Source organism: Chaetodon trifascialis, chromosome 24 (genome assembly GCF_039877785.1).
Source record: "Chaetodon trifascialis isolate fChaTrf1 chromosome 24, fChaTrf1.hap1, whole genome shotgun sequence".
In the NCBI taxonomy this organism is placed as follows: Eukaryota; Metazoa; Chordata; class Actinopteri; order Chaetodontiformes; family Chaetodontidae; genus Chaetodon; species Chaetodon trifascialis.
Genome location: NC_092079.1, coordinates 13,851,626 through 13,876,757, shown reverse-complemented (window position 1 = coordinate 13,876,757; position 25,132 = coordinate 13,851,626). Strand labels below are relative to the sequence as shown.

The following is a 25,132-nucleotide window of genomic DNA, read 5'->3' as shown; positions in this document are numbered from 1 at the left end:
ACACACACACACACACACACACACACACACACACACACACACACACACACACACACACACACACACACACACCTCTTCCTGTTGATGTGAATGGCCGTCTGTTCTCACAGTTCCACCCTTATTTGTTCATCTGCTCGATCAGATATCAAATCACTCAGCTGCTCTAAATGTGTGAGTGTGTGTTGGGTTGTGAATGTAAACACTCGTGCACATTAGTGTGTAATAGTGGTGATTTACTGGAGTCAGGAATAACCAGGAATGTATGTGGGGTCACAGCCAGCTCGCATGTTTATGTACACGACATATACACAAACGTGTGAGTGTGTGTGCACGTGCAGAGCGTGAGCGTTAATGTTGTGTGGACCTGTATTTATCCAGGGCTTAAGGGGAGGTTTACAAAGGAATGACGCCCTGCATCTCAGCGCGGGGGCTGTTTATTCATGCAGGTCAACGCAGCGCCGTCAAACTTTTCTCACGACCATTAACTCCACTCTGCACACATCCAGGCCTGCAGCCCTGCACCGCAGCTTTTATCATACGCCCGGCTTTGGAACATCTCCAACAACCTCTGCAGTCTTCCCCAAGAGCCCATTAAATGTTCTTTAACCTCCCAAACCCCCATCTCACGAGGGACCTGTGGACCCTTTTCAGGAAGGACACCTCCAGAACCTCCCAAGGATGGCTGGAACCACTTCGAGGCCCCCCAGAACCCGGAGGCTCGTTAAGAGGCTCTTGAAATGCCGGCGAGTCTGCTCAAGAAAGCTCCTGCAACTCATCTGGATCCTCTTCAAGACCCTCTGAGGAGGAGCTCAGAGAACCGCTGGAATGACCTGACCAACCTACTTCAGTTCTCAGAAACACCTGAAGAAGTGCAGAACGTCCTGGAACACCTGTGCACATTCTGCATGAACTGCTCAAAATTTGTGGTGTCGTCTTTGGTGCATGCACTGCTCACCCTCTGAAGCTCTTCGACCTGCTCCTCATCCCGTCCTGGGGAGTCTTTGGATGTCCTCAAACGTCCTCAAAGGCTTCTTGTCTCTGGAACCCCTGGACCCTGGAGGACCTTCAATGACCCTGGAACTTGGTCAACCATTAAAATGGATTTGTGGATCTGATTTTTTAAATCATATTAAAAAAAGAAGATCAAAATGATCATTTCAGGGCAGCGTTACCTGGCATAAGTCCCAGCAGAGCGGCTCTCACCTGAGCAGGTAACTGACTCACCTGTGAGGGTCTGTGGGGCTTTAATCTTTAACGACAGAAAATATTTTATGAACTGATGATGTGGTTTGTCCTTACATGTGGAATCAAAGCAGCTGCTGACTTTAAATAAATGTACTCGAGTGAAAAGTTGAACATTTTCTTCTGAAATGAGGTGAAAAAAAAAGTACCTCAAGTTTACTTCAGTACTTAGTAAAAGTACTTTGTTGTCAGAGGGATTTTCAAGCACTTACACACACTCATAAGCACTTTGTCTGAAGTGCACGATGACCTAAAAAGACAAGAAGGAATTAGAGGAGGAAAGAAAGCGCGTTTGTTAACAGAATAAACAAGATAAAAACATGTTAGTGGTGCAGTTTCAGGGCGATGAGAGACGGAAGAAAACTAAACACACCGAGCGAACGCGTTCCGTTCTGCCAGCTCCACTCAGTGTTATCATTCCACACACACACACGCACACACACACACACACACACACACACACACACACACACACACACACACACACACACACACACACACACACACACACACACACACACACGCGCGCACACACACACACACACACACACACACACCTGCTGTCAGCAAAGTGTTTCCACGACGACAGAAAAGCATGCTCTCACTCTGTCTCTCTCTCTCTCTCTCTCACACACACACACACACACACACACACATACACACACACACACACACACACACACACACACACACACACACACACACACACACACCTGAATTCTTAACCACACATGCGATTAAGCGAAAAGCCAAAAACAACACCAGGTGTGTGCAGGTGTGAAAGGTGTGACCTGTCCCTCTGCGGTGTCCTGAGCTGTCGTCCAGCTTCGTCTCGCTCTTCTTGCCTTTGGATTTCCTCTTTTCTGGACTCGTTGCACCATCGAGCGTCACAGGCTGTTAAAAAACAACCAAACTGCGCTGCAATAAAATCAGAAAGAAAGAAAAACAAAAACTGAACCGCTGATGTTTTTGGCTCGACGCTCAGATGACTGAAACCTCTGAGACGTCCTAAGGACACAGACGGGGGTCAAAGGTCAGACGGGTCGTGGTAAACTATGTGTTTATGAAGTCTCGGAGACTCTGGACACACTGAGTCTAAAACACTGCGGTCAGATCTGTCCAGTGTGTCTGAACGATCAGCGCTCTGTGTTTCCTGTCTGGGGGGGCAGCCGCAAACCAATCGGCACGCTGCTGCTCGCCGTCTTCGCCCGGCAGCCACATGTGTCCTGGTTTCAGTCCTCGACCCAGCTGGCGTAAACGCTGGCATACAGGAAAAAGCATCAGAAATAAAACGTCATGTGTCTTGCCTCTCAGAGTCTGGAGGCAGGAACGTACCGCGTCGTTCCTCCGGGACAGACATAGTGCTGAAACACCCTGACAATGCAGATGCTTGTCTGGCGGTTTCATCTGACCTCTCTCACCCGAACAGGCGTGTATTCACGGCTTCTGGCAGTTTGGGAACAAACGGTTTAATTATTCTCTCGGAAACCTCAGGACAGTATGATGGAGGGTTGTGTTGGATTTCATCTGAAACACAATGGCTGAGCGGCACAGCGGTGATCAGTCTGATAGCAGGTGAAGATCAGACCACGTTGAACCTCCGTCACAATCCCTCAAACTCATCGTCTCACCAATAACCATAAAATGTCGTCTAAATGTGTTAAACCTCATCAATCCTCCGGAGCTATTCATGACTCAAAATCTCCCTAAGAAGCCTTCAAACCCCCAAAACCTCCTCATGGACCACTTCAGCCTGATCAGCAACCCTTGGAGAATCCAAAGAACCTCTAAGATTTCTTCAAGGACTGCGACTCTTCCTAATGACTCCGTTACAAATCCCCAAACCCACTCAAAAACCCCAGGAGCAGCATCTGGAGCAACCATAACCTCCTGGCTGACACGTAAAGGAGTTCTAAAGCCTCCTTGAAGACTTGAGCTTCTGCAGCCTCCTCAGGGCTTCTGGAACATCTACACAAACATCTGGAACCTCCCCAAGAACCTTTGAGGCATCCCAAGAACCTCTTAAACCTTCTTCAAGGACCCTTCAGACCTTCGTAAGAACCCATGGAAACTAATCACAACCACAAATCCCTGAAATCTACACAGGAACTCTTCAACACCTTTAACCACATAAACTTCTCCAAGGGCCCTGAAATCTCTTCACGAGCACAGCGGTCCTTGAAAACATTCTCAGTAAAGTCTGAAACCTCCTCAGAACCTTTGGAACACCTCTTCATATCTGTGGAACTCTTAACGGGATCCTTGGGGACGTCCCGTTGACCGTGTGAACCTGATCAAAGCCTTCAAACCAGTGGAAGCTCCTCAGAACCATGCATGAAACAGAACAGCCCGTCTGGACTGAAACAAGCAGCACCTGACCGACAGTTCAGGCAACAGAAGAACACCAGAATTGACTCACAGCGCCACCCAGTGGTTAGACATGCAAACAGCACCTTGACGGACGCGACCTTCATGAGCAGCTGAACTGCACAAACTGAAGCTGATGGACTCCTCACAGTCAAGCATTTGTCCTCTGGCCTGACCAATCACAGCAGGCGCTTCGCTGGAGAGCAGCTGCTCCGACTTCAACGACTGGAATGTGAGCAGAAAGTTGGAAAGTAGTATTTGAATACTGAAGTTTCAGTACATCGTGCAAGTATTCTCAGCTTGTCGCAGTAAAAGTACTGGCTGTGCTGTGAAACGTCTCCTGTCTGATGTCCTCCTCTACATGATACTATCAGAGTATTAATACTGATGCAGCATTTTACTGCTGAACGGTACTTGTACACTTTCAGGATTCTCGGCTCACCTCACTGGTCAAGATTTACCTTCTTGTTTATAATTCCTGACTTTCACGAATCTTATTGCAGTTTCTTCTTCTTCTTCTTCTTGCTTGAAAATAAAACAGACAAGACGTGAAATGAATAAATCGGTTTGTCCTTTATTGCTTTCATTTCTCTATCAGCTCATATTCATACACTTTGCTGTATTTACATTTCAGTGTTTCCACTTCCATCTTCCTCTTTTCTCTCCAGACACACAAATACTCTTTTCATTCAGACTTCTCCTGCTAATCTTTCCTTCTGTCTCCACATTTTCTCCAGTTAAATTGTTTTCACTTTCTGGTTAATAGAGTAAATCTGAGCCTCAGAGAAGATATTTAAGTTCCTAAATTCAAAGTTCATCGTCTTTCTGACTCTTACGTCTTCTTACTATCTGCTACTTCGTCGAGGCTCCGTGACTCATGAAGATGGAGGCTGAAAACAGAAAAGAGGTGAAGATCCAGCAGAAGCAACAAAAACAAGATAACAGGACGAGAGACGAAGAGGAAACAGGATTATTTACAGTATCAGACAAACCCAGCATGTCAGCAGTGAAGAAGAATCAAAACCAGCTCAGCGTGAAATCACAGTAATAATAATAAATAGATTCAGCTCGTTTCACTTTGTTCAGGACGACGTTTTGATCCAACTGACCTAAAACTAATGATCAGAATCAGGTCGCCTGTAACTGATTTCATGTGAGGAAGAGTAAAAAAACACTGGTGTGATGTATTAGTTTAGATGTCATAAGAACGTGCTGAAATCATAAATGAAATGTTCTGATCACGGTTTGTTTCTGTGACCCCTCCGTCATTATGAGGCGGTGTGAAGCTTGAACACATTATCCTATACTGTGATTATAACAACATTTACTCTGTGACCTCAGTCAAAACGAGCTTTTCATGTCAAGATCTCCGGGTGACGTCCTCTTTGGTCAAAGGACGTGTTTGCTACAGTGAGCCAGAGAGAAGTTGGACGTACGTGATCGTGGATTTCAATTTTTCTTACTCGTGCGAGACAACAGAGCATTTTAAATAACAAAGAAATAAGAACATATGCTCGGTATCTATGCAAGCTGCAAAGAAAGACAAACTAAATCAAGAAAAAGACAAAATCGAAGATAATCTGAGTTTAAGTACGTGACCCCGAGTTGTTGTTTGGGATCAAAAGGAAATTATTGTGATTGTTTTCTTGAGATTGTGATTGTACATTCAAGAGAAAAAGCACGAGGGGTGAGTCCACGCATTGTCCTCTGCAGGCTCCTGTAGTTTTCTGACACATCAGTGTGGCTCCTGAAGACATGTCCTTTATCAGAGAGCGCTTCAGGACTTCAGCTAAACGCTTCAAGCCGCCAGGCAGTCCAGTCCAGTGTAGTCCAGTCCAGGTGAGTCCAGTCCGGTTTGCTGAGGCAGTGCAGCAGTGAATAGTTTTAAACCTGACCTGCAGACGAGCCCGACGTCGCCACATTCAGGTCGGATTATCTGCGATCTCTAAAGTCTGAAATTGAGTACGGGGCAAAGAATCACAGGGACACATTACATCTACATCCCTCCTGATCCAAGCTAAGTCCATAAACCTGGTCTGTCCATCAGGAAGTCTCAACCAGTCTCTGGCTCAGTTCTCCTTCAGTTTCTGGAGACTCGATAAAAACCTCGTCATCCTCCTCTTCTTCCTCCTCCTCCTCGCTTTCTGCTTCAAAGATGGCAGTCATGGGAGTGGCGTAGAGGCGGCAGCGAGCAGCAAAACGCCGGCTGGCAGAGCAGGGAGGGGTGAGGGAGCGAGGTCGCAGAGAGGGGGAGGAGAGGAAGAAGAAGGGAGAAGAGGAGGACGAGGTGAGGAGGAGGTGACTATGCATCAGATCCCGTCGCCTCCATCTGAGCGTCACGGAGAAGTTCGGAGAGCACGGAGACGTGGGAGACACTGGAACGTCCAGAGTCAGATGGGCATTGATATCACACGTGTCCGAGGTGGCTTTGACCTGGTCCGGCGGCGGCGACGACGCCCTCTGGTGGTCGGCAGCTGTCGCAGGAGAACCAACGACACGAAGCCGCTCGACGGCCGAAATTCGAGAAGACGAATCAGAGCGACTTCCCTTCCTCAGCAAGAGAGCCTTAAAGCTTTCGCTCCTCACTGATCTTTGACTTTTGAGAGCTGTAGATCGCGCCTGGCTGGGCGTGAGATCAGTGGGGGTGACCGAAGGGGAGGAGGAGGAAGAGGAAGACGAGATAAAATGTCCTTCATCTTCAGAATCCCTTCTTCCAAGCATCTTTTTCTTAGACCTGAGACAGACAGAAAAACACCAGTCACATTAGCAAAAGACCTTGCACCATTCTGCTGTGGAAGTGACCACAAAACAAATGAAGTTGGGAAGGTGGGAAGAGGGAGAGGCCGGAAAACTAGAAGCACCTGAGTCCAGGAAGAAGGAGGATGGAGGCAACTTAGTTACAGAGCGAGGAAAAGCTTGCTATTTGGGAAAGATTGGAGTTTGGTAACAGGGGACAGGAAGCTCACACTGAGGGGACAAGAAATACATTTCTGGGACAGTTCGAAAAGCTACGCAAACAAGTAACTTAACCTGCTATCAGTGCATCTACTACACGTTCAGTGGCCAATCACAGGCTTTACCTGCAGTCAAACCCCGCCTACCAGAGCTTTCACGCCGTGCCTTCCCACACTGCACTGCTCCACAGAAGCAGAGGGAGGAATCGAGCAGACTCATGAGAAGACGGTGATTGGTTGTTTACAGCAGCAGCGCTGTTGCTGTGTGTGTGTGTGTGTGTGTGTGTGTGTGTGTGTGTGTGTGTGTGTGTGTGTGTGTGTGTGTGTGTGTTTGTACCTGTGGATGACAGTAAACAGATCCTCTGTGGTTCGTGGTCGACTGGAGACAAACAGCTGATCTGCCGAAACGCTGACGAACAAATCAGCTGGTGAGACAAACAAAGAGAAAATTGAAACTGGTACATTTACTTCCAGTCACACATGAATTAGAATAAAAGGGAGTCTGTAGTTCAGCAGCTTTCTGACTGAACTGGACCATGTATTTCCCCAGAACAGCTGCCTCTGCTCACAGCTTGTTTTCCAAAACTTACAAAAGCCGCATTACATGTACCAACATTGATTATAATGGCTGTACTGAGTAAGAAGCATCGGCCTGCAGCTGGTCTGACGTCCAAGAACTGATCCAAAGTGGCTTTTTAAGTGGGAAGTGGAGAAAAAGTAATTGATGATGAAAATAGCTATGAAGGAAATCTGTTGACGCCTTCATCAGTGAATAAAAACCAGATGAAACTGTTTGGAGGGACGAGCAGATCAGAGCAGATCTGTGTGGCGCTGAGGTCAGATGCACTTGCTGCACGTCTCATAAATTGCGTGGAAAGACGAGAACAGACATATGGATAAACTTAACGTAAACTGCGTGGAGCGACAATCGCCGCTAAAAAACAAAAACGCTGACTGACCAATCATCCCGAAATTCATGCAAAGGTAAACACGCTTAAACGTTCTAACGTTATCTTATCCACCAAGCTGAGCTGGTGACTTTCGCTAAACCTGAAATGCAATACAAGCTTAAAGAAACTGCCACTACGCCGCAGTGATTGGAGTGAATGACTCAGCCAGACTCAAATCTAGCAGCCCTCTTAACGCCTGAACCATCTCTGCCACCAAAAGCTCCCCAACACGTCTGACAGGACCATGTCCCTGAGGAGCAACAATGGAGCTCCTCTCTTACCATCTGGAGGTCCTCCGGCCTCTTTCACTTCCTGCCCTCTCCTCTCTGCTCCTTCCTCGCTCTTCTCTTCCTCTTCTCCCTCTGCTTCCTGTATCAGCAGGTCTGGAAGCGACAGCTCCCCCCGCAGACTGTCAGTGGACAGCGCGCTGCTGAGGGAGTACTTGCTCTGACCAATCAGAGCGCAGGAGCTCTCGGAGTCACTGGTGTCTTGGTCACATACTTTCGTCATCATCGTCCTCGCGCTCATTTGCATTGTTCCCTCTTTCACCACATCTCGTTCATCTCCTGATGAGGATGAAGATGAAGATGAGGATGATGATGATGAAGAAGGGGAAGGCTCCATTGCTGACGACATCATTAGCAGTTGCCTTCCTGCCCTCCTCTTCCTCCTCTTCCTTGCTTTGTCTTTTTTCCTTGTGGTGGATGGCATCATCATCATCACCGTCTTTATCCCCCGCTCTTCCACCCTCTCCTCATCCTCCTCATCTTCAGCCAGTGATGACCTCATTTGCCTCTTATGAAACGTTTTCTCACCATCCTTATAAAGTCTTGTCTTGATGACCACGGCAGAACCGGGTTCGGTTGCTCCAGGTTGGGTGCCTGTCGTCTGGGTGCAAGTAGATCCAGGGGCCTCTGAGTTACCTAAGGTGCGACAGATCTCCGAGGTTCCACATGTTCCTGAGGTACCACAGTTCTCCAAAGTAGTCATGGTCTCACTGATCGTGTCTGAGGTCCCTCTGCTACTGCAGGTGCCTGAGATGCCCATGATTCCAGAGGGGCCACAGTTCCCATAGATCCCCATGGGCCCTAAGATGCTACTGGTCCCCATTGTGTCCCAAGTTCCTGAGGTACCACAGTTCTCCAAGGTACCCAAGGTCCAGTTTAAAGTGTTGTCTGCCCTTACAGTGTCCAAGATTCCAGAGGTGCCCATGGTCCCTAAGGTGCTACTGGTCCCTGTGGTGCTCTGAGTCAGTGAAGTACCAGTGATCCCGAGGGTGTTAAAGGTCCCAGTGGTGCCTTTGGATGCTTCCAGTGTATTTCTAGATGCAAAGAGCGGTTTCGCGGTTTTGGGTGAGGTCAAAGAGAGGTCTGGCTTCTTGTGCAAAATTGGTGGCTTCTGCCTCTGAGGGGAGCTGACAGGTGAGTGTGTGGTAATGTCAGCAGGTGTTGTGTTTACAGACAAAGAAGCATCATTCACTGACTCCACAGGCAAAGCTGCTTTGTCAGGAATTGTCGTTTTGTCAATGGCGGTGCATGTAAAGTGCTTTGGTGAAGGTGTACTACTGCAGAAAGAGTCAGCAGGAAGTTGTGATTGACTGTTGTGTCCAGGAAGAGATGCTGTCATTTGTCCGTTGCTCTTCCACCCATCTGGTCTTTGTGTGGCCTCAGGTGACGCCTTAAGACCCAGAATGCAAAGATCAGGCTTCTTTGGCAGGATCGGCTTCTTTGGGGAGCCGAGCTTCCTGGGACTACCCGTCTTACAGACTCTATTACCATGTTTTAAATCACTATATGCTGTGGAATCTCCTTTAGCCGCACTGTGACCATGCATTTCTGAATTATTCTTGTCATTTGTCCCGACTTCAGCTGTGCTCTCTGACAGTTTTGCTTTACTTTCTTTGTGAGACTCTTGTTTTGTTCCAGAAAGAGTCCAGTATGAAGAATCTGTGTGGCAATCATCCTCAGTCTTTTCCAGTTTCTCTGCAGGCTCAGTTAGCTTAGCATCTGCTAACACTATATCTGTGACCTGTTGTTGTAGCAGAGACGGATATGGGATAGTTGTGTTGATGCAGTTTTTGTTTTTACCATGAGACATTTTGCCCCAGGGGCCATCAGGACTGGAGACTGGATTGTTTGCCAGCGTAGCATACATGTCTGAATCTTCGTTCTCTCGTTCACTGTACTGGATGTCTTGAGTTTCGTCACTGGTCATCATACACTCAGAGCATCTCTGCTTAGCCGGGCTAGCAACAATGCCTTGCAGGTTCTGACAATTAGCATAAGATGACTCATCATTGGGTGTCCTGGCAACACTTTTTGTTTGGTTGCAGAAGCCATGATGTAATTTGCATTCAGGTAGCTGAGCATCAGCGTTGGCTGGGCTATGAGGGCTAGCATTACTCATTAAATCACTGATCATATTAGTTTTATTGCTACCAATATGACAGACAACATTTTGTGATGCAGCTCCATCTCGTTTAATATCAGTGTTGGCCAAGCCTTCATGATTAGCATGAGCCAACACAGTACTGTCTGGGTGAGATTCATTTCTCAATAGATCACAGAGAGTATTAGCATGGTTAGCATTAGCTGATGATCTGTCAGCTTGGCAGTGGAGAGCAGCATCAGCAGTAGCATCACTGGCTAGCTCGATGCTAGTGAGGCCCTCCTGGTTCTTGACAGAGCGAAGCTTGACACCCTGCAAGGCCTGGGCTGTGACCATGGGGTACGGGGTCATGGCCACTTTCATACAAAGTTTTGGAGAACTGCCATGGTCTGGTGGGCGGAGTGGGGTGACGGGGGATGTGGGGAGAGTAGGCAGAGGAGGAAGAGGAGGTGGAGGAGGTGGTGGTGGTGGTGGAGGGGGAAGGTGAGCAGTTGGCAATTCCGGGAGTTTTGAAGGGGATGGAAGCGGTTTAGATGAAGGACGAGGGAAGTTGGTCGATGATGACATGGAGGACACCAGAGCATGATTGGAGGTATGCCTGATGGCATAGGAATAGGGGGGAGGAGGAGGCCGGCAGGAAGGAGGAAGAGGAGGAAGAGTAGGGAGGGATGAAGGTGGGAGAGGAGGAGGAGGAGGTGGTGGAGGTGGGGGAGGGGGGAGTGAGGAAGGTGGAGGAGGAGGAGCAGCTGAGAGTTTGTTGACAGAAGGAGTGGGCATGCATGGCTGAGAAAGGGGAGGTGCGGAAGGAGGAGACTTGTGAATGGGGGAGTAGAAGACAGGAGGCAAAGGAGAGGAGCATTCTGGTAGAGGAGGAGGAGGAGGTGGAGGAGGGAGAAGAGAATGCTTGGCAGAGGAGTCTGAGGAGGTACAGGAGGAGAGGGAGGAGGTGGAGGAAAATGAGGAGGAGAGGGAGGAGAAGAGTGATGACTTCCTCTCTGGCACTGGTGGCTTTGGCCTCCCTTCACCCCGAGACCTCATCCTGGGCAGAGAGGTGACGACAGGGGACAGGGGGGAGGAAGAGGGGTGTAAATAGGAGAAGGGGGAAGTTGGGGGGAGGGAGAAGGCTCCAGGGCTCGCTGCAAGAGGGGAGGAGGGGGTGAGGGGAGAAGAAACAGGAGTACCAGGAGTGGGGGTGTTAGATTGGCTGGAATAACCACTGGAGGGCGAAGCAAGGCGCTGGAGCCCAGCCACAGAGGAGGCGGCTGGTTGGGGGGTGGGAGTAAATCTCAGCCCCTCCTCCTCTGAGCCCGGAGACCCAGGGGTGAAGACATGAGAGTGGGAGTGGCCACGGCTCGGTGGGAGGTGCTCCGAAGGAGGATACTCAACAGAGGTTGTCATCTGGCAGTCTGGACTTAAAGGTTCAAAGGTAGTGACTGTCCCGCAGTTAAAGCCACTCTGGCGCCTTTTGCTGTTGCTCCTGGGCACCCAGGGATCATGGAAGGTCTGAGGAGACAATGTGGACGTCCTCTGGGTGGTGGGCTCCAGACAGGGGCTGCGCTCCAGACGGGGACTAGAGGAGGAGCGGAGGGGTTTGTTGCGACCGGGACGGCGCCTCAGAGAGTCAGAGCGCAATGGTGGAGGAGGAGGGCGCTTGGACTTGCGGAGGGAGATGCTGCGGGTGATGGCGCGAGAGGAGGAGGAGGTGCTGCACTTCCTCCTCTCCCGGCTTAGCAAGGGAGAGGAGGTCATTTTCTCTGAACACAAGGAGGTGCTGTCAGTGTGAGCAGGAGAAGAGCGACCAGAGGAGAGCAGGGGTTCACAGTTCCAACCCTCCCCAGAAACACATCTCATCTCCTCTGTGATGCTATTCCAGTCACCCCCGGTCTGGCTGCTGTGGACACTGGAGGCGGGGGAAAGAGGCCGGTAGCTCCACATCTCCCCATTATAGGAGTCACCGTTGTGGGAGCACTGGATGTTCTGCTGTCTGGCGGTCTGGTCATCCAGAGCCTGGTAGCTAAACTGTGACTCTGAGTTTGCGATGGAGGAGGAGGAGAGATAGTGGGAGGAGGAAGGGGAACCGTGATGCTGGCCAGCGTCATTCAGGAGCTTATCACTGGGGTAAGACCACTCTGACTGCAGGGCACAGCTGGGGGTGCCCGTCAGAGAGGAGGCAATGGGAGAGGAAGGAAAAGAAGAAGAGGAGGAGGAAGGAGACTGTGGGGTGACTCTGGCAGTGGGGTCAAAGAGCAGCAGGGGCTGGAGGTCGCTCGGGAAACCCTGCAAATCCTGCACATGGAGAAGAAAACAGGAAGACAGAATATTTTTACTTTGTTTTCACTTCTGATCTACTTGTGACAATGAGGTCTCCAAAACTGACCTGGCAACAAGAAGAGGAGGCACTGAGTGTCCTGTAGGAGGCGCTGTTACAGCTGGCCTCAGAGTTCAGAGAGGAGTTGGTTGCCAGACGTGGGAGGCTGTGGACCTCTGAGGAGGAAGAGCAGCAGGAGGAGGAGCGGTCATGACAGGTGCTGACAGGTGAGGAGGAGGTCAGGGAGGCCATGAGGCTGGACATCCCCTGTCCTTTAGGGGCTCGGATCCTCCTTGCTGATAAGTGGCCCTTCTCACTGACTTCTCCCTTGTCCTTGTCTTCCATCTCCTCCCCTGTGTTCTCCTGCTGGTGGGCAGAGTCGCAGGGGGCAGGTCGGCCCACGGTGGAGAACTGACCGGGAAGAACTGAAGGGACTGATGGCGAGTCTGGAGAGACAGAAGTTCAGAACAGAGGAGATAAAGGAAGAGAAGAGGAAGACACTGAGTGATGGAGAGCAGCAAGAAGGGACGTGAATGGAAGAGGAAGTGATGGAGCTTATACCCCGCTTGCGGTTGACATCACCAGGTATCCCAGTAACTGTCTTACGGCGGCTCAGGTTACGGGATCGCCGGGATAAGGAGTCCGTGTTGGAAGCCACTCTTCGAAAACTGGCCTGACGATCAAAACTCTCTCCTGAAGAAGGAAAACACAACAAACACAGAGATGTAAGAATTTATCCAAAAAGAGTTTCTGTCAGATTAACAGGTTCTAAGTCTGAGTCAAATCCTAAATCTGTGTCGATTCGCAAGTCGACTAAAGCTCGAAGTCCTGTGCTGGATTCAAGTTTCAAGTCTAGAATCAAGTTTGAAGACCGGCTTAAGTCCAAAGAGTCAAAGCTCAATTCTGAGTTGAGTTCTAAGTTCAGACAGAGATTCAAGTCAGAGTGTGAATCCAAGTCTGAGTCTCAAATCCAAGTCAGGCCCCAAGACTTCAGTCTCTAGTCTAAATCACCAACTAAAACACCAACTTTGAGCCTAGTCTCAAGAGGGAGCTAAGTCCAAAAAAATCAAGTTCCAAGAATAAACTTAATCTCACGTCCAGTGTGAGTTGAGTTTAGACTCCTGATTCAAATCAAGATCCTGAACTGAATCTTAGGTGTGAGTTGAGTGTCAAGTCCACATCAAATTTCAAGTCTGAGATTACTCTCAAGTCAGGACTTGAGTCTGGATCCGAGTCCAGTCACCTACCTGTTATGTTGATGGGGACCACGTCAGCTGCCACTGCCTCAGCCTGCTGCCTCATCCTCTCTTCCGGGGTCGGAAGTCGGGGGGCTAGCTCCATCTCCACATCGACCCCTGGCTCATAGGCGGGGGCCAGGACGTTCCAACCGGAGGTGGGGTGGACGGGGTTGAGGACCAGTGGGGTCAGAGGTCGAGTGTTATTCAAGATGAACCTCTCATCCTCATCTGAGAAAGCTGAGGACTGAACACGCACACAAAGTTAACATATACTTTCTTTTAGCTATCTTAGAGTCTAACTAAGCCTGAAATCACGAGTTCAAACTGAGTGGAGCCTCAACTACAGTGCTGACTGTGGTTTAAACCTGGAGCCTCAGATTTAAAGTCTCACTGCAATTTAAACCCAGGATAGTTTAACACGCCGAATTTAACCCCAATCAGTCTGGTTTTACACGGTAGTGTTAAACCCAGCAGAGTATAACTCCAGTTTAGTTCCAGTTAAACACTCAAGTTCAGTCCCCAAAGATGCTGGTCCTGCCCAATTCTAGTTTGGCCCCATCAGCATCTCATGTCAGGGTCTGGTTTAACCGAACAGAATCTAGTTGTACCCCAGTAGTTTGGGATTAAGCTGTTTTAACTGCAGTACAGTTTAACCCCATAAAGTCTGGTTGGGTGTGAGCTGGAACATACTCTAGATTAGTCTAGTTAATTCTGGTCTAGTCTACTTTAGTCTACTTTGATCCAAGTTTACCTTTCTCCTCCAAACTGAAAACTTGAAACAAACTGAAAAACAAGAGCGAGAGAGAAAGTCCAGGACTCTGGACCTCTGAGAGGAGGGAGAAACAGCAGAGAGGATGAAACAGAGGAAGAAGAATGAAACGATGTCAATGACAGAGGAGATGCACAACTGTTTAATAACAGCAGTACTTCACTTTGACCAGCAGATGGCAGTAAAACAACATGACTCTCCTCTAATGCAGGGAGTTCAAACCGGACCAGAACCGGATCCAAGCAGATCAGACGACATCCAGCTGGATTAGAGCAAGTCCACAATCAAACTGAGCTTATCTGGTCTGAACAGTCCAGTTTTTTCTTTCCACTGTCTGCTTCTAGTCCACGACGCGTCACAGGAAAACGTACTTTTTACTTCATTACGTTTATCCAACAGCTTCAGTTACTGCAAATGATTCAGTTTCACACACAAAACATATGAAGAGTTTAAAAAACATGATGTTTTGTCCTAAATTAAACTTTCCAGCAGTTTTGACGAGAACAACTGAAACAATTAGTCATTTCAAATCATTTGAAGGCTCCAAATATTTTCAGAATGTTTCCAAACCAATCGATCAATCGATACATGGAGGACTCGTACTTGTACTTGTACCAGTGTGGTGTTAGTACTTCTATTGAACACTGGCTGTGTATCAGCTGCAGTAATAATAATGAACCTGTGATGATTATAATAAAACAATAACTTATTCAAGTACTTCACTCAAATACAGTTTTAAGGTACTTGTACTTTACTTGAGTATTTCCCTGTTCTGCAAACTTACACTAAAAAAAACTCACTTCTTCAGAGAAAGAAACCAGAAAAAAATGTTCAGAAATGCAAAACACTATGAAAGGGACATTCTGCACAATGAGTACTTTCATGTTTAGTACTTTAAGTATATTTCAGTATGAATACTTCTGCTGGTGCATCATGCACGTTTGTCCTGTATGGAGGTATTTGTATTTGCTGTACTGCAGTTGTTTCAGACTCATTAATATTCACGACACTGTGCCCATATTAATATCGTGTGTGTGTGTGTGTGTGTGTGTGTGTGTGTGTGTGTGTGTGTGTGTGTGTGTGTCACTAACCATCTTCCTGCTTTTGTCCCTCCACCGGCTGCGTGCTCTGCTGCCCTCTGATTGGTTGAGCCCAGAAGAGGACGGGCTCTGTGGGCGGGGCTGAGAGCTGCCGGGTAGGCTGTAGCCATGCTGAGTCAGCCCGTTACATGCTATACACACACACACGCACGCACGCACATGAGAGAACAGAAGGAAGATGAGACAGCGAAGACGTTCACACAGCAAATAACCAAAAACATCATCTAACGAGAGGCTATTGATCAACTCATCAATCAATAATCAAGCCAATTTTGTGATTATTTTGGGCCAAAAACAGCTCAATAAAAGCGCATCAGTATGATGTTTATCCTTTAAACTGCAGTAAATCAGCAGATCAGCTGAAAATGTGTCAGCTTGATTCCTCTAAATCGATCGATCAAGTCAAAATTCGGCTTCACCGTCGGTGCAGCTGAGATGAAAGGAGGTCCTTTGTCTGTGACATGTAGCACTGCAGCTGCTGCGATGCAGTCTGCAGCACTGTGTGTGTGTGTGTGTGTGTGTGTGTGTGTGTGTGTGTGCTGCAGCTCTCTGCAATCTGCTCTCAGCGTTCAATAATCGAATTCATCAGTTAGAGACGCTGAAGTCACCAAAATAAGAGCTTTTAAATCTGTTTGGTGAGCAAATATCCGATCTGTAAACACACGATTTGAGCAGCAGCAGCTGCTATAAAACACACAAGATGTGGTTTTACTCACTGACGGTGGTGAAATACTCGGATCTTTTACTGAAGTTGTAGTACCACAGTGTAGAAATACTTTGTTACAAGTAAAGTCAGTACTTCAGTGACACGTGCATCTGTCAGTACTCTGTGAGCCAAACCAACAGTGTCTCAGTACCGTCTGACTTCCTGTCTGTGGCTCTCAGTTTTAAGCTCATTGGTTCATTAACGTTGAGTTTCGGTCAGTCACTGCAGCTTTTTATCAAACAAACAGGAGGACAGACGCGTTTGCTGGGGACTATTTTCAGCGGCGGATTAATCCGCATTTGTTGCTCTGGTGAGTCTTTGTGGCAGCAGGATGTGATTATCTGCACAGGTGTTGTTCCCCGTTGAACTCTGACCTTGCACATCATCAGCGCTGCCGGCTCGCTTTTTTCCAGGGATGAAGATCAGGCTGCTCTGGGGCTTCTGGGTAGTGTAGTGAACAGACCACTTCCTGTCTGCGTCCCCTGCTGCAGAGAGAGAGACACAGAGTGCAGCACAGTTCAGTGTGTGTGACACCACACACACACACACACACACACACACACACACACACACACACACACACACACACACACACACACACACACACACACACACACACACACACACACACACACACAGAAGTGATGATCAGTGTTGCAGCTCTCAGCACTCCTCAAGGTGACCTGGGACACACTCAGTACCAGAGGGCTTTTATTCTGAAGGAGCAGCAGACTGATTGGCTGTGGTGTTTCGCGGACAGGTGTGAAGATAGAGGCTCACTTTTCAGCAGTTTAGAGGCTTCAACTCTGAAACATTTGAAGCTCTCAGTGATTAGTAGAAATGAAACACACTGCAGACACGAATTACCTGCAATGACGTCAGAGACGATTTCAATGCTTTGAAGGAGATATCAAAGACAGGAGGAAGAGAGAGGAAGACAAAGAAACCATCCATCCATCAGGTGTAATCACTCGTTCATCACTTTCCTGACATATAAAAAGCTGCTGCTGCTGCTGCTGCTGCTGCTGCTGCTGCTGATGATGATGATGATGGCCACACCTGTTCCACCTCACCTTATTGTTACTCATGACTTTTCACTTCCACTAATATGAACTCTGATGTTGACACTTCGGTCTCGTGGACACTCGCAGACGCTGATGAATGAACTGTGCCGCTGACTGAAGGCTGTGAGCGCTCAGATCACGACGAGTCGAGAAGACTTCTGGTCGGCGCTCGCTGCGCTTTGAAGCGATTCGTCGAAAGATGTGAAGCCAGGCTGCACGGAGAGCGACACGTTTCTCCACGTGCACAGAAAAACTGAGCACGAAGGGCGGAAATGTTCGGGAACCTGAGAGGTTTTTCAGATTGCAGGTTCCACCTGAAGCAGTCTTTAAAAACACCTAAAACATTTTCATAAAAAGTGTGCTAGCTGTCAAAAAGCTGACTTAGCCCGATAACGATCGAAGTGAACTGTCTATGGTTTGATTAATATAAAGTAATTTGAGTCCAAACGAAGGCTTTTTGAGCTCCGTTCACATTTTTTTGCAATTTTTGTGACAATTAGTCGAATGGCTACAAACAATCATCGCACATTTTTCACTCAAAACAAACATTTTTATGCTTTTCATGTAATCAGACAAGCTGAAATATTTTTGGGTTTACAGTCTCCACGTTCTGGTGTTTGAGAGGTCCTTGAGGAGGTTCCTAAGAAAACTGAGGGTCTCCAGAATTCCAGGAGGTCATTGAACCGGTTCTAGGGGTCTTAGAGAAGTACCAAGGGTTCAAATAGTCCATGTGGAGGTCCCGGGGGTCCTGGAAAAGGTACCAGAGCTTCTTGAGGAGGTCCCAAGGGACCTGGAGAGACTTCTTAAAGTCCTTGAAGAGATTCAAATGGTCCTTGATTGGGTTCTGGAGGTCACTGGGGGGTTTATGGTCCTTGAGGAAAGTCCTGGAGTCCTTGAGGAGGTTCCTGGGATCCTTGAGTCATTTACCTGTATTGTTGCTATGGTTACCTGCAGTTTAACACACCCCCGAGCCCTGATTTCGAGCGGTGGCTGACCTGAACCATGACTGATTTTAACACCTGACAGCCAATCAGAGGGCTGCATGTTATGAGGTCATTTTCAGAGAACTATCATCCTCTCTCTACAAACACAAAGTGATGCTCTCTCGCCCGACATCACAGACATTAAATCAGTTCATCATCGGCGACAAACAAGAACATGAATATAACACACACACACACACACACACACACACACACACACTCACCTCTGCTCTTGTTGAGATATTTGAGGACGGATTTGATCGCCGCTCCGATCAGAACCATAACGACGCCACACACACTCACACACACACGCGCACACACTCCTGAGGCTGCAGCAGACAGAGCAGCAGCACTAATGCAGCTCGACTCTCCTCCCACCGCTCGCTCGCTCTCACTCGCCCCTCGCTCGCTCTCTTTTTCTTTCTCTCTCACACACACCCACACCCCCCCCCACACACACACACACCATTTTTTGGCAGGAAGCCAGCACACGCGTGTGTCCTTCATGTGTGTCGCCAGGTGATGAAGGTTACCCACAAACGCTGCATTAACACACACACACCAAACATGATGCTTTGAAGATGAAGGGAGTGTGGGAGTGTGTGTGTGTGTGTGTGTGTGTGTGTGTGTGTGTGTGTGTGTGTGTGTGAGTGAGTGAGTGAGTGTGTGTGTGTGTGCGTGCTTTAAATGTGAGGCTGTTCATCTTTTATTCTGTGTGTTCACTGTCATCGCCGTGTTTCTCTGTGTTCTTGAATTTCTGTCTTTGTGAGGACTAAACTGAGCGAGGACATTTCAGCCTCTCGCTGTTTGCAGAGACAGGACGAAGGTGAGGGACAGACCAGGTCCCGTCGTGCCTCCATTGGATCCCTGGGAAGCACCAGAGGTCCTTGAGGATGTGCAGGGGTGCTTGATAAGGAACGACAGGTCTTTGAGGAGGTCGGCAAAGGCCTGGGGGGACACTGGGGACCTTTAAAGAGGGTCTTTGAGGTGGTTCCACAGGTCCTTGATAAGCTACCAGAGGTCTTTGAGGGGAAGATCAAATGGTCCTTGATGAGCTCAGCAGGGTCCTTCAGAAGAACCAAAGGTAATAATACAACACACAGCACACCCCCACATGATGGGACAGACAGGAAGCAGCTGTCAGGCCTTCAGCTGATGTTCGTCCTCCATGGTGGACGTCCGAAGACATGTCTGCAAACACTCAGAGTCCCTCGGATGAAGATGTCAGCTGTCCTCAGACATCGTTTCAGCTGGATGGTGCCGGACTTTTGGCATCCTCGTTCAACAGAGGCTGAAGACTTCTGATCTGACAGCAACAGTTCTGTTAATGCACAGCTCACCTTCATCTTCACTTTCATCATCAGTCTCAAACTGGGACAGTTCCAGTCTGTAAGTGTGCCAACTATCTGGGCCAGCGGAGCAGCTAATTACTTCTGTCTTCATGTCTGACAACCTGTCTGTCTGTCTGTCCGTCAGTCTGTCGGCCTGTCGTCACCTCTCAACTGTTTTAATTAGTTTAATTAATTAGTCGGTAAGTAGGCCGCGCCATCATCATCGTCACAGCGTGTATAAATAGTCACAACATGTTCAACTCTGAACCCTGAGCAGGAAAAAGGTTTTTCTGTTTCTCTGAATCCAACCAGACAAAAGAGGGGTGGCACTTCCTGCGTGACCAGGATCATCACCTTATGACACGGTGGTCCAAAACCTGGAGCTACAAAGTCCAACTGCTTCAGTTTGACAGTCCTCTGTCTTCTATGGACGCAGTCAACCAGCGAACAGGTAGCAGCTGTCGCACGGCAAAGCCTGTTCATCTGTTATTACAGGAATTAGCCATTAGCCTAGCGTATGGAGCTGCAGCTAATCCCTGCTCACACACACACACACACACACACGCACGCACGCACGCACGCACGCACGCACGCACGCACAGGCACGCGCACGTACGCACGCACACACACACGCACGCACACACATGCACACACAGATTATACACACAGGGGAGTTAATTAAGGGAGAACATGGAGAGTCAGTGTGTTTGTGTTTCTGTCTCAGAGTGTGTGTGTGTGTGTGTGTGTGTGTGTGTGTGTGTGTGTGTGTGTGTGTGTGTGTGTGTGTGTGTGTGTGTGTGTGTGTGGTTTCGCATGTTATCTGAGAATAATATCTGAGTGGAGCTGTGATGCATTATTGATCAGACGTGTATTGGAGTTATCAGAAGAGATCTGCAGCTGTGTTCTACGTCTGATTTACAAATGAAGAAGAAGAATTGTTCAAACTGGACCAAACCGGGACAAACCGGGACAAACCGGGACAAACCGGGTAACAAGCCTTTTTCACAGCAGATACTTGAACTTGACATGGCAAAAACACAACAACCAGAACAAAACCAGGCCGGCTGGAACGACTAGAAACCAAACTGGGCCAAACATGTGGAACCAGACGCTTAAAGGTCCAAACAGAACAAAAGCAGGAATCACTGAGGACCAAACAGAGCCGAAGTCGGCACGCTGGGGACCATTCACGACCAAAAAGTACCAAAGCAGGCTAGCTAGAACCGTTCCAGACCAAACCGAGCCAATGCTTGGCAGCTGGGAACATTTGGGACCAAACAGGACCCGCTGGGTTAGCCAGGTAGGCTTACCTGGACCAACACCAGGCCGGGGCATCATTTGGGAACAAGAAGAAGAACGTGTTCTACAGTTCACACAACAAATACCACACTACCCAGAATTCCTAGCAGTACCTCTGTGCAGAAGGGGCGTGGTTTGAGTGGCCTCCAGCCCAGCGCTTCTCCCTCGGCGTGGTCTGAAGCAGAAGATGCCGGTCCGGTGCGTCCTGCTGGGCCGGTAGCGGTACTGCGGCGGTGCCTCCGGCTCCCGGAAGGAGGGCGGGGCGCTGAGAGGGGAGGGGACGGGCAGGGTGTAGCCGGGGCGGGGCTCCGGGGTCGGGGGGCACGAGCCTGTTCGGCTCCGCTGGGTGAGGACCGGGCAGGTGGAGCGCGGTAGATGAACGGGTGGAGAGTTCAGGTTCGGTTTCCCATAAGCTTCTGGAGCGAGGAAAAGTTTCCCATGAGCCTCCGGAGAAAGAGACGGGTGGACATGGGGGCGCGGTGGGAGGTGCTGTCGGTGGTGCCAGGTGCTGTTGCCTGGATACTGAAGGTGAGGTGGGAGGGGCTTTCTGTCACCTGTGGGCGTCCCAAGCTTGCCGGCGCCACTTGCATTCATCCCCAAGATGGCGTCGTGGTGCTGGTGGATCTTGGCACTGAGAAGGCGGCGCCGCAGGCTGCCCTCCGTCTTGGGCTGCAGGACAGCCATCTTGCGTGGAAGAAGCTCATCGTGCTCTTCATCGGGACTCGTGTTCCAGCAGCGCGCCACGCCGGGTCCTGGCCCCTCGCCGCCCAGACACTCTACGTATGAAATCATCCTGTCCTGGGACCTGATTGGCTGTTGGATGTCCGGCTGTGCCCTCAGGACAGATCGGACACGATGAGCACGATAAAAACTAGCCCCTCCACAACCGTCTTTTCACAACAAAAGCCTCAAAGAACTCCCAACCTTTCATCATAAAAGCTCCTGGTGTCTGTTTTGTTTTTTACTTTTGAAATCAACTTCACGATAAAACATTCAGTCCTTCCAAAAACGTTCTTTCCACAGAAAATATTCAGAAAAAACAACGCTAGAATTCGTGCTTTTCTCACTATTGGTCACAATCTGAGACGGCTTCAAAATTAAAGATTTAAAGTAAACACACTGAAGATAAATCCAGATCAGAGCAACCCGACAAACTCCAGTTCCTCAGAAAAAGCCTCACACTTCCAGAACCTTCACAATAAAAGCACGGACATCCTTCAGAAGCTCCAAAATGTTCCAGTTCTCCACAAAAAATGTGTTCAGCCTTTCATAAACGATTGTCACAGAAAATCTCAAACTTCAGATTCGGCTCGAAAGTCTGTGGAACAGCTTCAGAACATCGTCCACGCCAAATGCTTTTCAGTCAGCCACGAGTCAAACTTTCAGCAGCTTCTTGTCGCCACCAAACATGAAGCCAAACAACAGCGGAGGCGATACTCCTTCGAGTGTGACTGCGCTGTGTTCGGCCTCCTCTGTCCGGCTCTAATCTTCTAACAGGGATTATCCAGGTCTGCAGATGGCCTGAGAGGCACAGGTATTTACCTCAGCGCACCACATGTTGCTTGATGCTGCGCGACGGTGTCAAACTGGCTAATTCTGCATTCAGATCACAGAGCAGACCACGAGGTCAGCGCTCTTCACCCGACCTGATCCTGAATCTGTGCTTTCACACTGAAATTCACCTGTTTCTGATAATCGTGTCACAGCTGATGATGATGATGATGTGTCTTCTTCCTCTGAGCTTCCTTTATTATCTTCACGCAAACACTCACGGCAGCAGCAAACGTGGATTCATCCACCGCTGAAAATAGTCGCAGCAAATGCTCAGTTTGTCTGGTAAAAACTGCAGCTGTCTGACGTGAAACTGTAAATCTGTAATCAGGTGTTCTCAGTAAGCTTTGAGAGGCACAAACAGGAAGTCAGAGACAGACTGATCCTTTAGACTACGCTTCATCAGCTCTGTCATCACTTATGGAAGAAGAAGAAAACAGTCGGCTCGCGACCTCGACCTCAACGACCCCGTCTCATGGTGGACGAGCCTGCGAGAGACGAGCGGACGTCAGTCACTCCAGAGACAGAGACACACACAAAGTCAGTTCAGAGAGTGTGTGAGTGTGTTTGAGCTTCCTGTGTGCGTCTGGTCACGCTGATTTAATGATGGGCTCGTTAGTTCAGCGTGCAGAGAGTCACGACGTGGTCACATGACCGACACAGAAAGTCCCATCAACCTCCGGCCTCTGCCTCCTCTGACGGGGTTCATTTGGTTTTTCTAGTCAAGTCAAAGTTCTGCTGAGGGCGAAGGAGAAAGAAGAAAACTGCTGTTTACTCTGCGATATTTACAGTGTTTGACACATGATGGCCGAATAAAAGACGATGCACTGGTGTGAATAAAACAGAGAGGACGGATGTGGATCCTCCGTGTGAGGGCACGAATAAAGCCTCTGACTGTGCACCAAAAGAAATTCAGCAATGAATCACGTCGATGTCGGAAACGACTGTGACGTTAAAGGTGAGCGAGCGTCTGTGTCTCTGCAGCTCTTTCCATCGAGGACAAATCGTCCCCAAAGCTGCTGATTGTGATGTTGATCCACTCAGTCAACATCAGTGTGAGGAACAGCTGTGTTTTGGAAGCTGGATGGGATGTTTCAGCCTGCCTCAACAGGCCGGCAGTGATTACTGAGACACACACACACACACACACACACACACACACACACACACACACACACACACACACGTGTCAAGCCCAAGAATGCCTCATGCCTCCAGACCCAAAGCTTCCACTTTTGCCACGAGCCACAAAGATTCAGTTTCAACACAAAATATCACAGGAGCCGTTTGAGCTGCAGCGGCGACAGCAGTACTACAAGAAGTGAAGTACTAGTACCAGTACTAGCAGTCGTAACCATAGTAACGGCTGCAGAAAGAAAGCACAAAGGACAGCAGCAGCTGTAATCTGCAAAATACTAAATCCAGTGCACACTTCGCCTCCATTAATCTCTCCCTCTGCTCAAAATAAAGCTCGCTCGACCCCCTTTCTCACTGACAACACACACACACACACACAAAAGAAAAGGTTATGGAGATAACAGTGTGTACGTGTGTGTGTGTGTGTGTTAACAGAGTCCTGACAGCTAGCGGACAAAATGACCTACATCTGAGTACACACACACATGCACAAGCACACACACACACACACACACACACACACACACACACACACACACACACACACACACACACACACACACACACACACACACACACAGCTGGTGTAGTCTTCAGAAGCTCGGTGAAATTTTTGCCAGCACACACACATTCAGTAGAAGTGCACACACTCTTCAATCTGCAGCATTTCTCCTAAATTCCTCACTGCAAACTTTGTGTGCATCGTCTCGCTCACCTTTTAAGCAGAGCATGTCGTCCTCGCTCACCCGCTCGGTGTCTGTCTGTGTGTGTGTGTGCGTTTGTGTGTGTGTGTGTGTGTGTGTGAAAGTGAATCTCAGCGACAAAGCCTGAAAACACAAGTTCAAACACAGATTCCTTCCTCGCCCTCCCTCTGCCTCGTTCCTCCACAATAAAAGCCCCCTCCTTCCTCTCTCTCTCTTCTCAAACCAATCCTCGCTCGACCCTAACTTCCTCTCCCCCATTGCCCCCCCGCCACACACACACAGACACACACACAAACACATACACACACACACACACACACACACACAGATAGTGGTGCCAGAAGTATTTCGACCTTTTACTTTTTGTCGCGACATGTACTTAAAGTACTCAGTAGAAACCAAAGCTGTCAGACAGATGTAGAGTAGTCAAAAGAACTGTTTTCCCTCTAAGATGTGTCATATGTGTGTTGTACAAAGTTCAATAAAATGGAATTTCTCAAAGTACAAGTACCTCAAATTTGTACTTGAGTACAGTACTGGAGTAAATGTACTGTGCTGTGTGATCACAGCGAGCGACCAACAAAGTGTTTCCCCCAGCAGCCAATCACACAGCTGCATGAGAAGGATGAGAAGCCCCACACGCATGTTGACACACATGTTGACACACACACACACACACACACACACACACATACACACACACACACACACACACACACAGACCTGAAATATGTGACGCTGAGGTGGGTGATGGGAGATGGAGTCCTCTTGTCTGCTCTCTCCTCCACAGCAGACATTTGCCTCTCCAGACGAAAATAGCTTCATTAATCACCTTAGCGGGCCCTGGATGCACACACACATGCACGCACGCACGCACGCACGCACGCACACACACACACACACACACACACACACACACACACACACACACACAATAATCCAGTTACTCTGCAGTATATGAATCATCCATAAAATATTCCGTCTGGGTTTAACGCTGCATAATGTTGTTACATAACAGACAACAGATTTTACTTGTCGCTC

At 48.7% G+C, this 25,132-nt stretch overlaps 1 protein-coding gene across 4 annotated transcripts; it reads right to left on the bottom strand.

Moving 5' to 3' along the window:
• Positions 1-4,158: 4,158 nt before the first annotated feature.
• On the bottom strand, positions 4,159-24,880 carry nhsl1a (NHS-like 1a). Of its 4 annotated transcripts, none has more exons than XM_070957624.1 (10): positions 24,811-24,880; positions 16,397-16,507; positions 15,308-15,447; positions 14,199-14,273; positions 13,457-13,691; positions 12,771-12,902; positions 12,279-12,655; positions 7,795-12,187; positions 6,901-6,988; positions 4,159-6,343 (listed from the first exon to the last, which is right to left on the bottom strand). In XM_070957624.1, exons 3-10 carry the CDS (start codon positions 15,308-15,310, stop codon positions 5,653-5,655), a joined length of 5,994 nt encoding a protein of 1,997 aa, XP_070813725.1. In that variant the 5' UTR covers positions 15,311-15,447; positions 16,397-16,507; positions 24,811-24,880; the 3' UTR covers positions 4,159-5,652. The 4 variants fall into 4 exon arrangements, with proteins under 4 accessions (XP_070813725.1, XP_070813724.1, XP_070813721.1 ...); XM_070957623.1 differs by lacking the exon at positions 24,811-24,880 and adding an exon at positions 20,813-20,902; XM_070957620.1 differs by lacking the exon at positions 24,811-24,880 and adding an exon at positions 18,294-18,379.
• Positions 24,881-25,132: the final 252 nt, after the last annotated feature.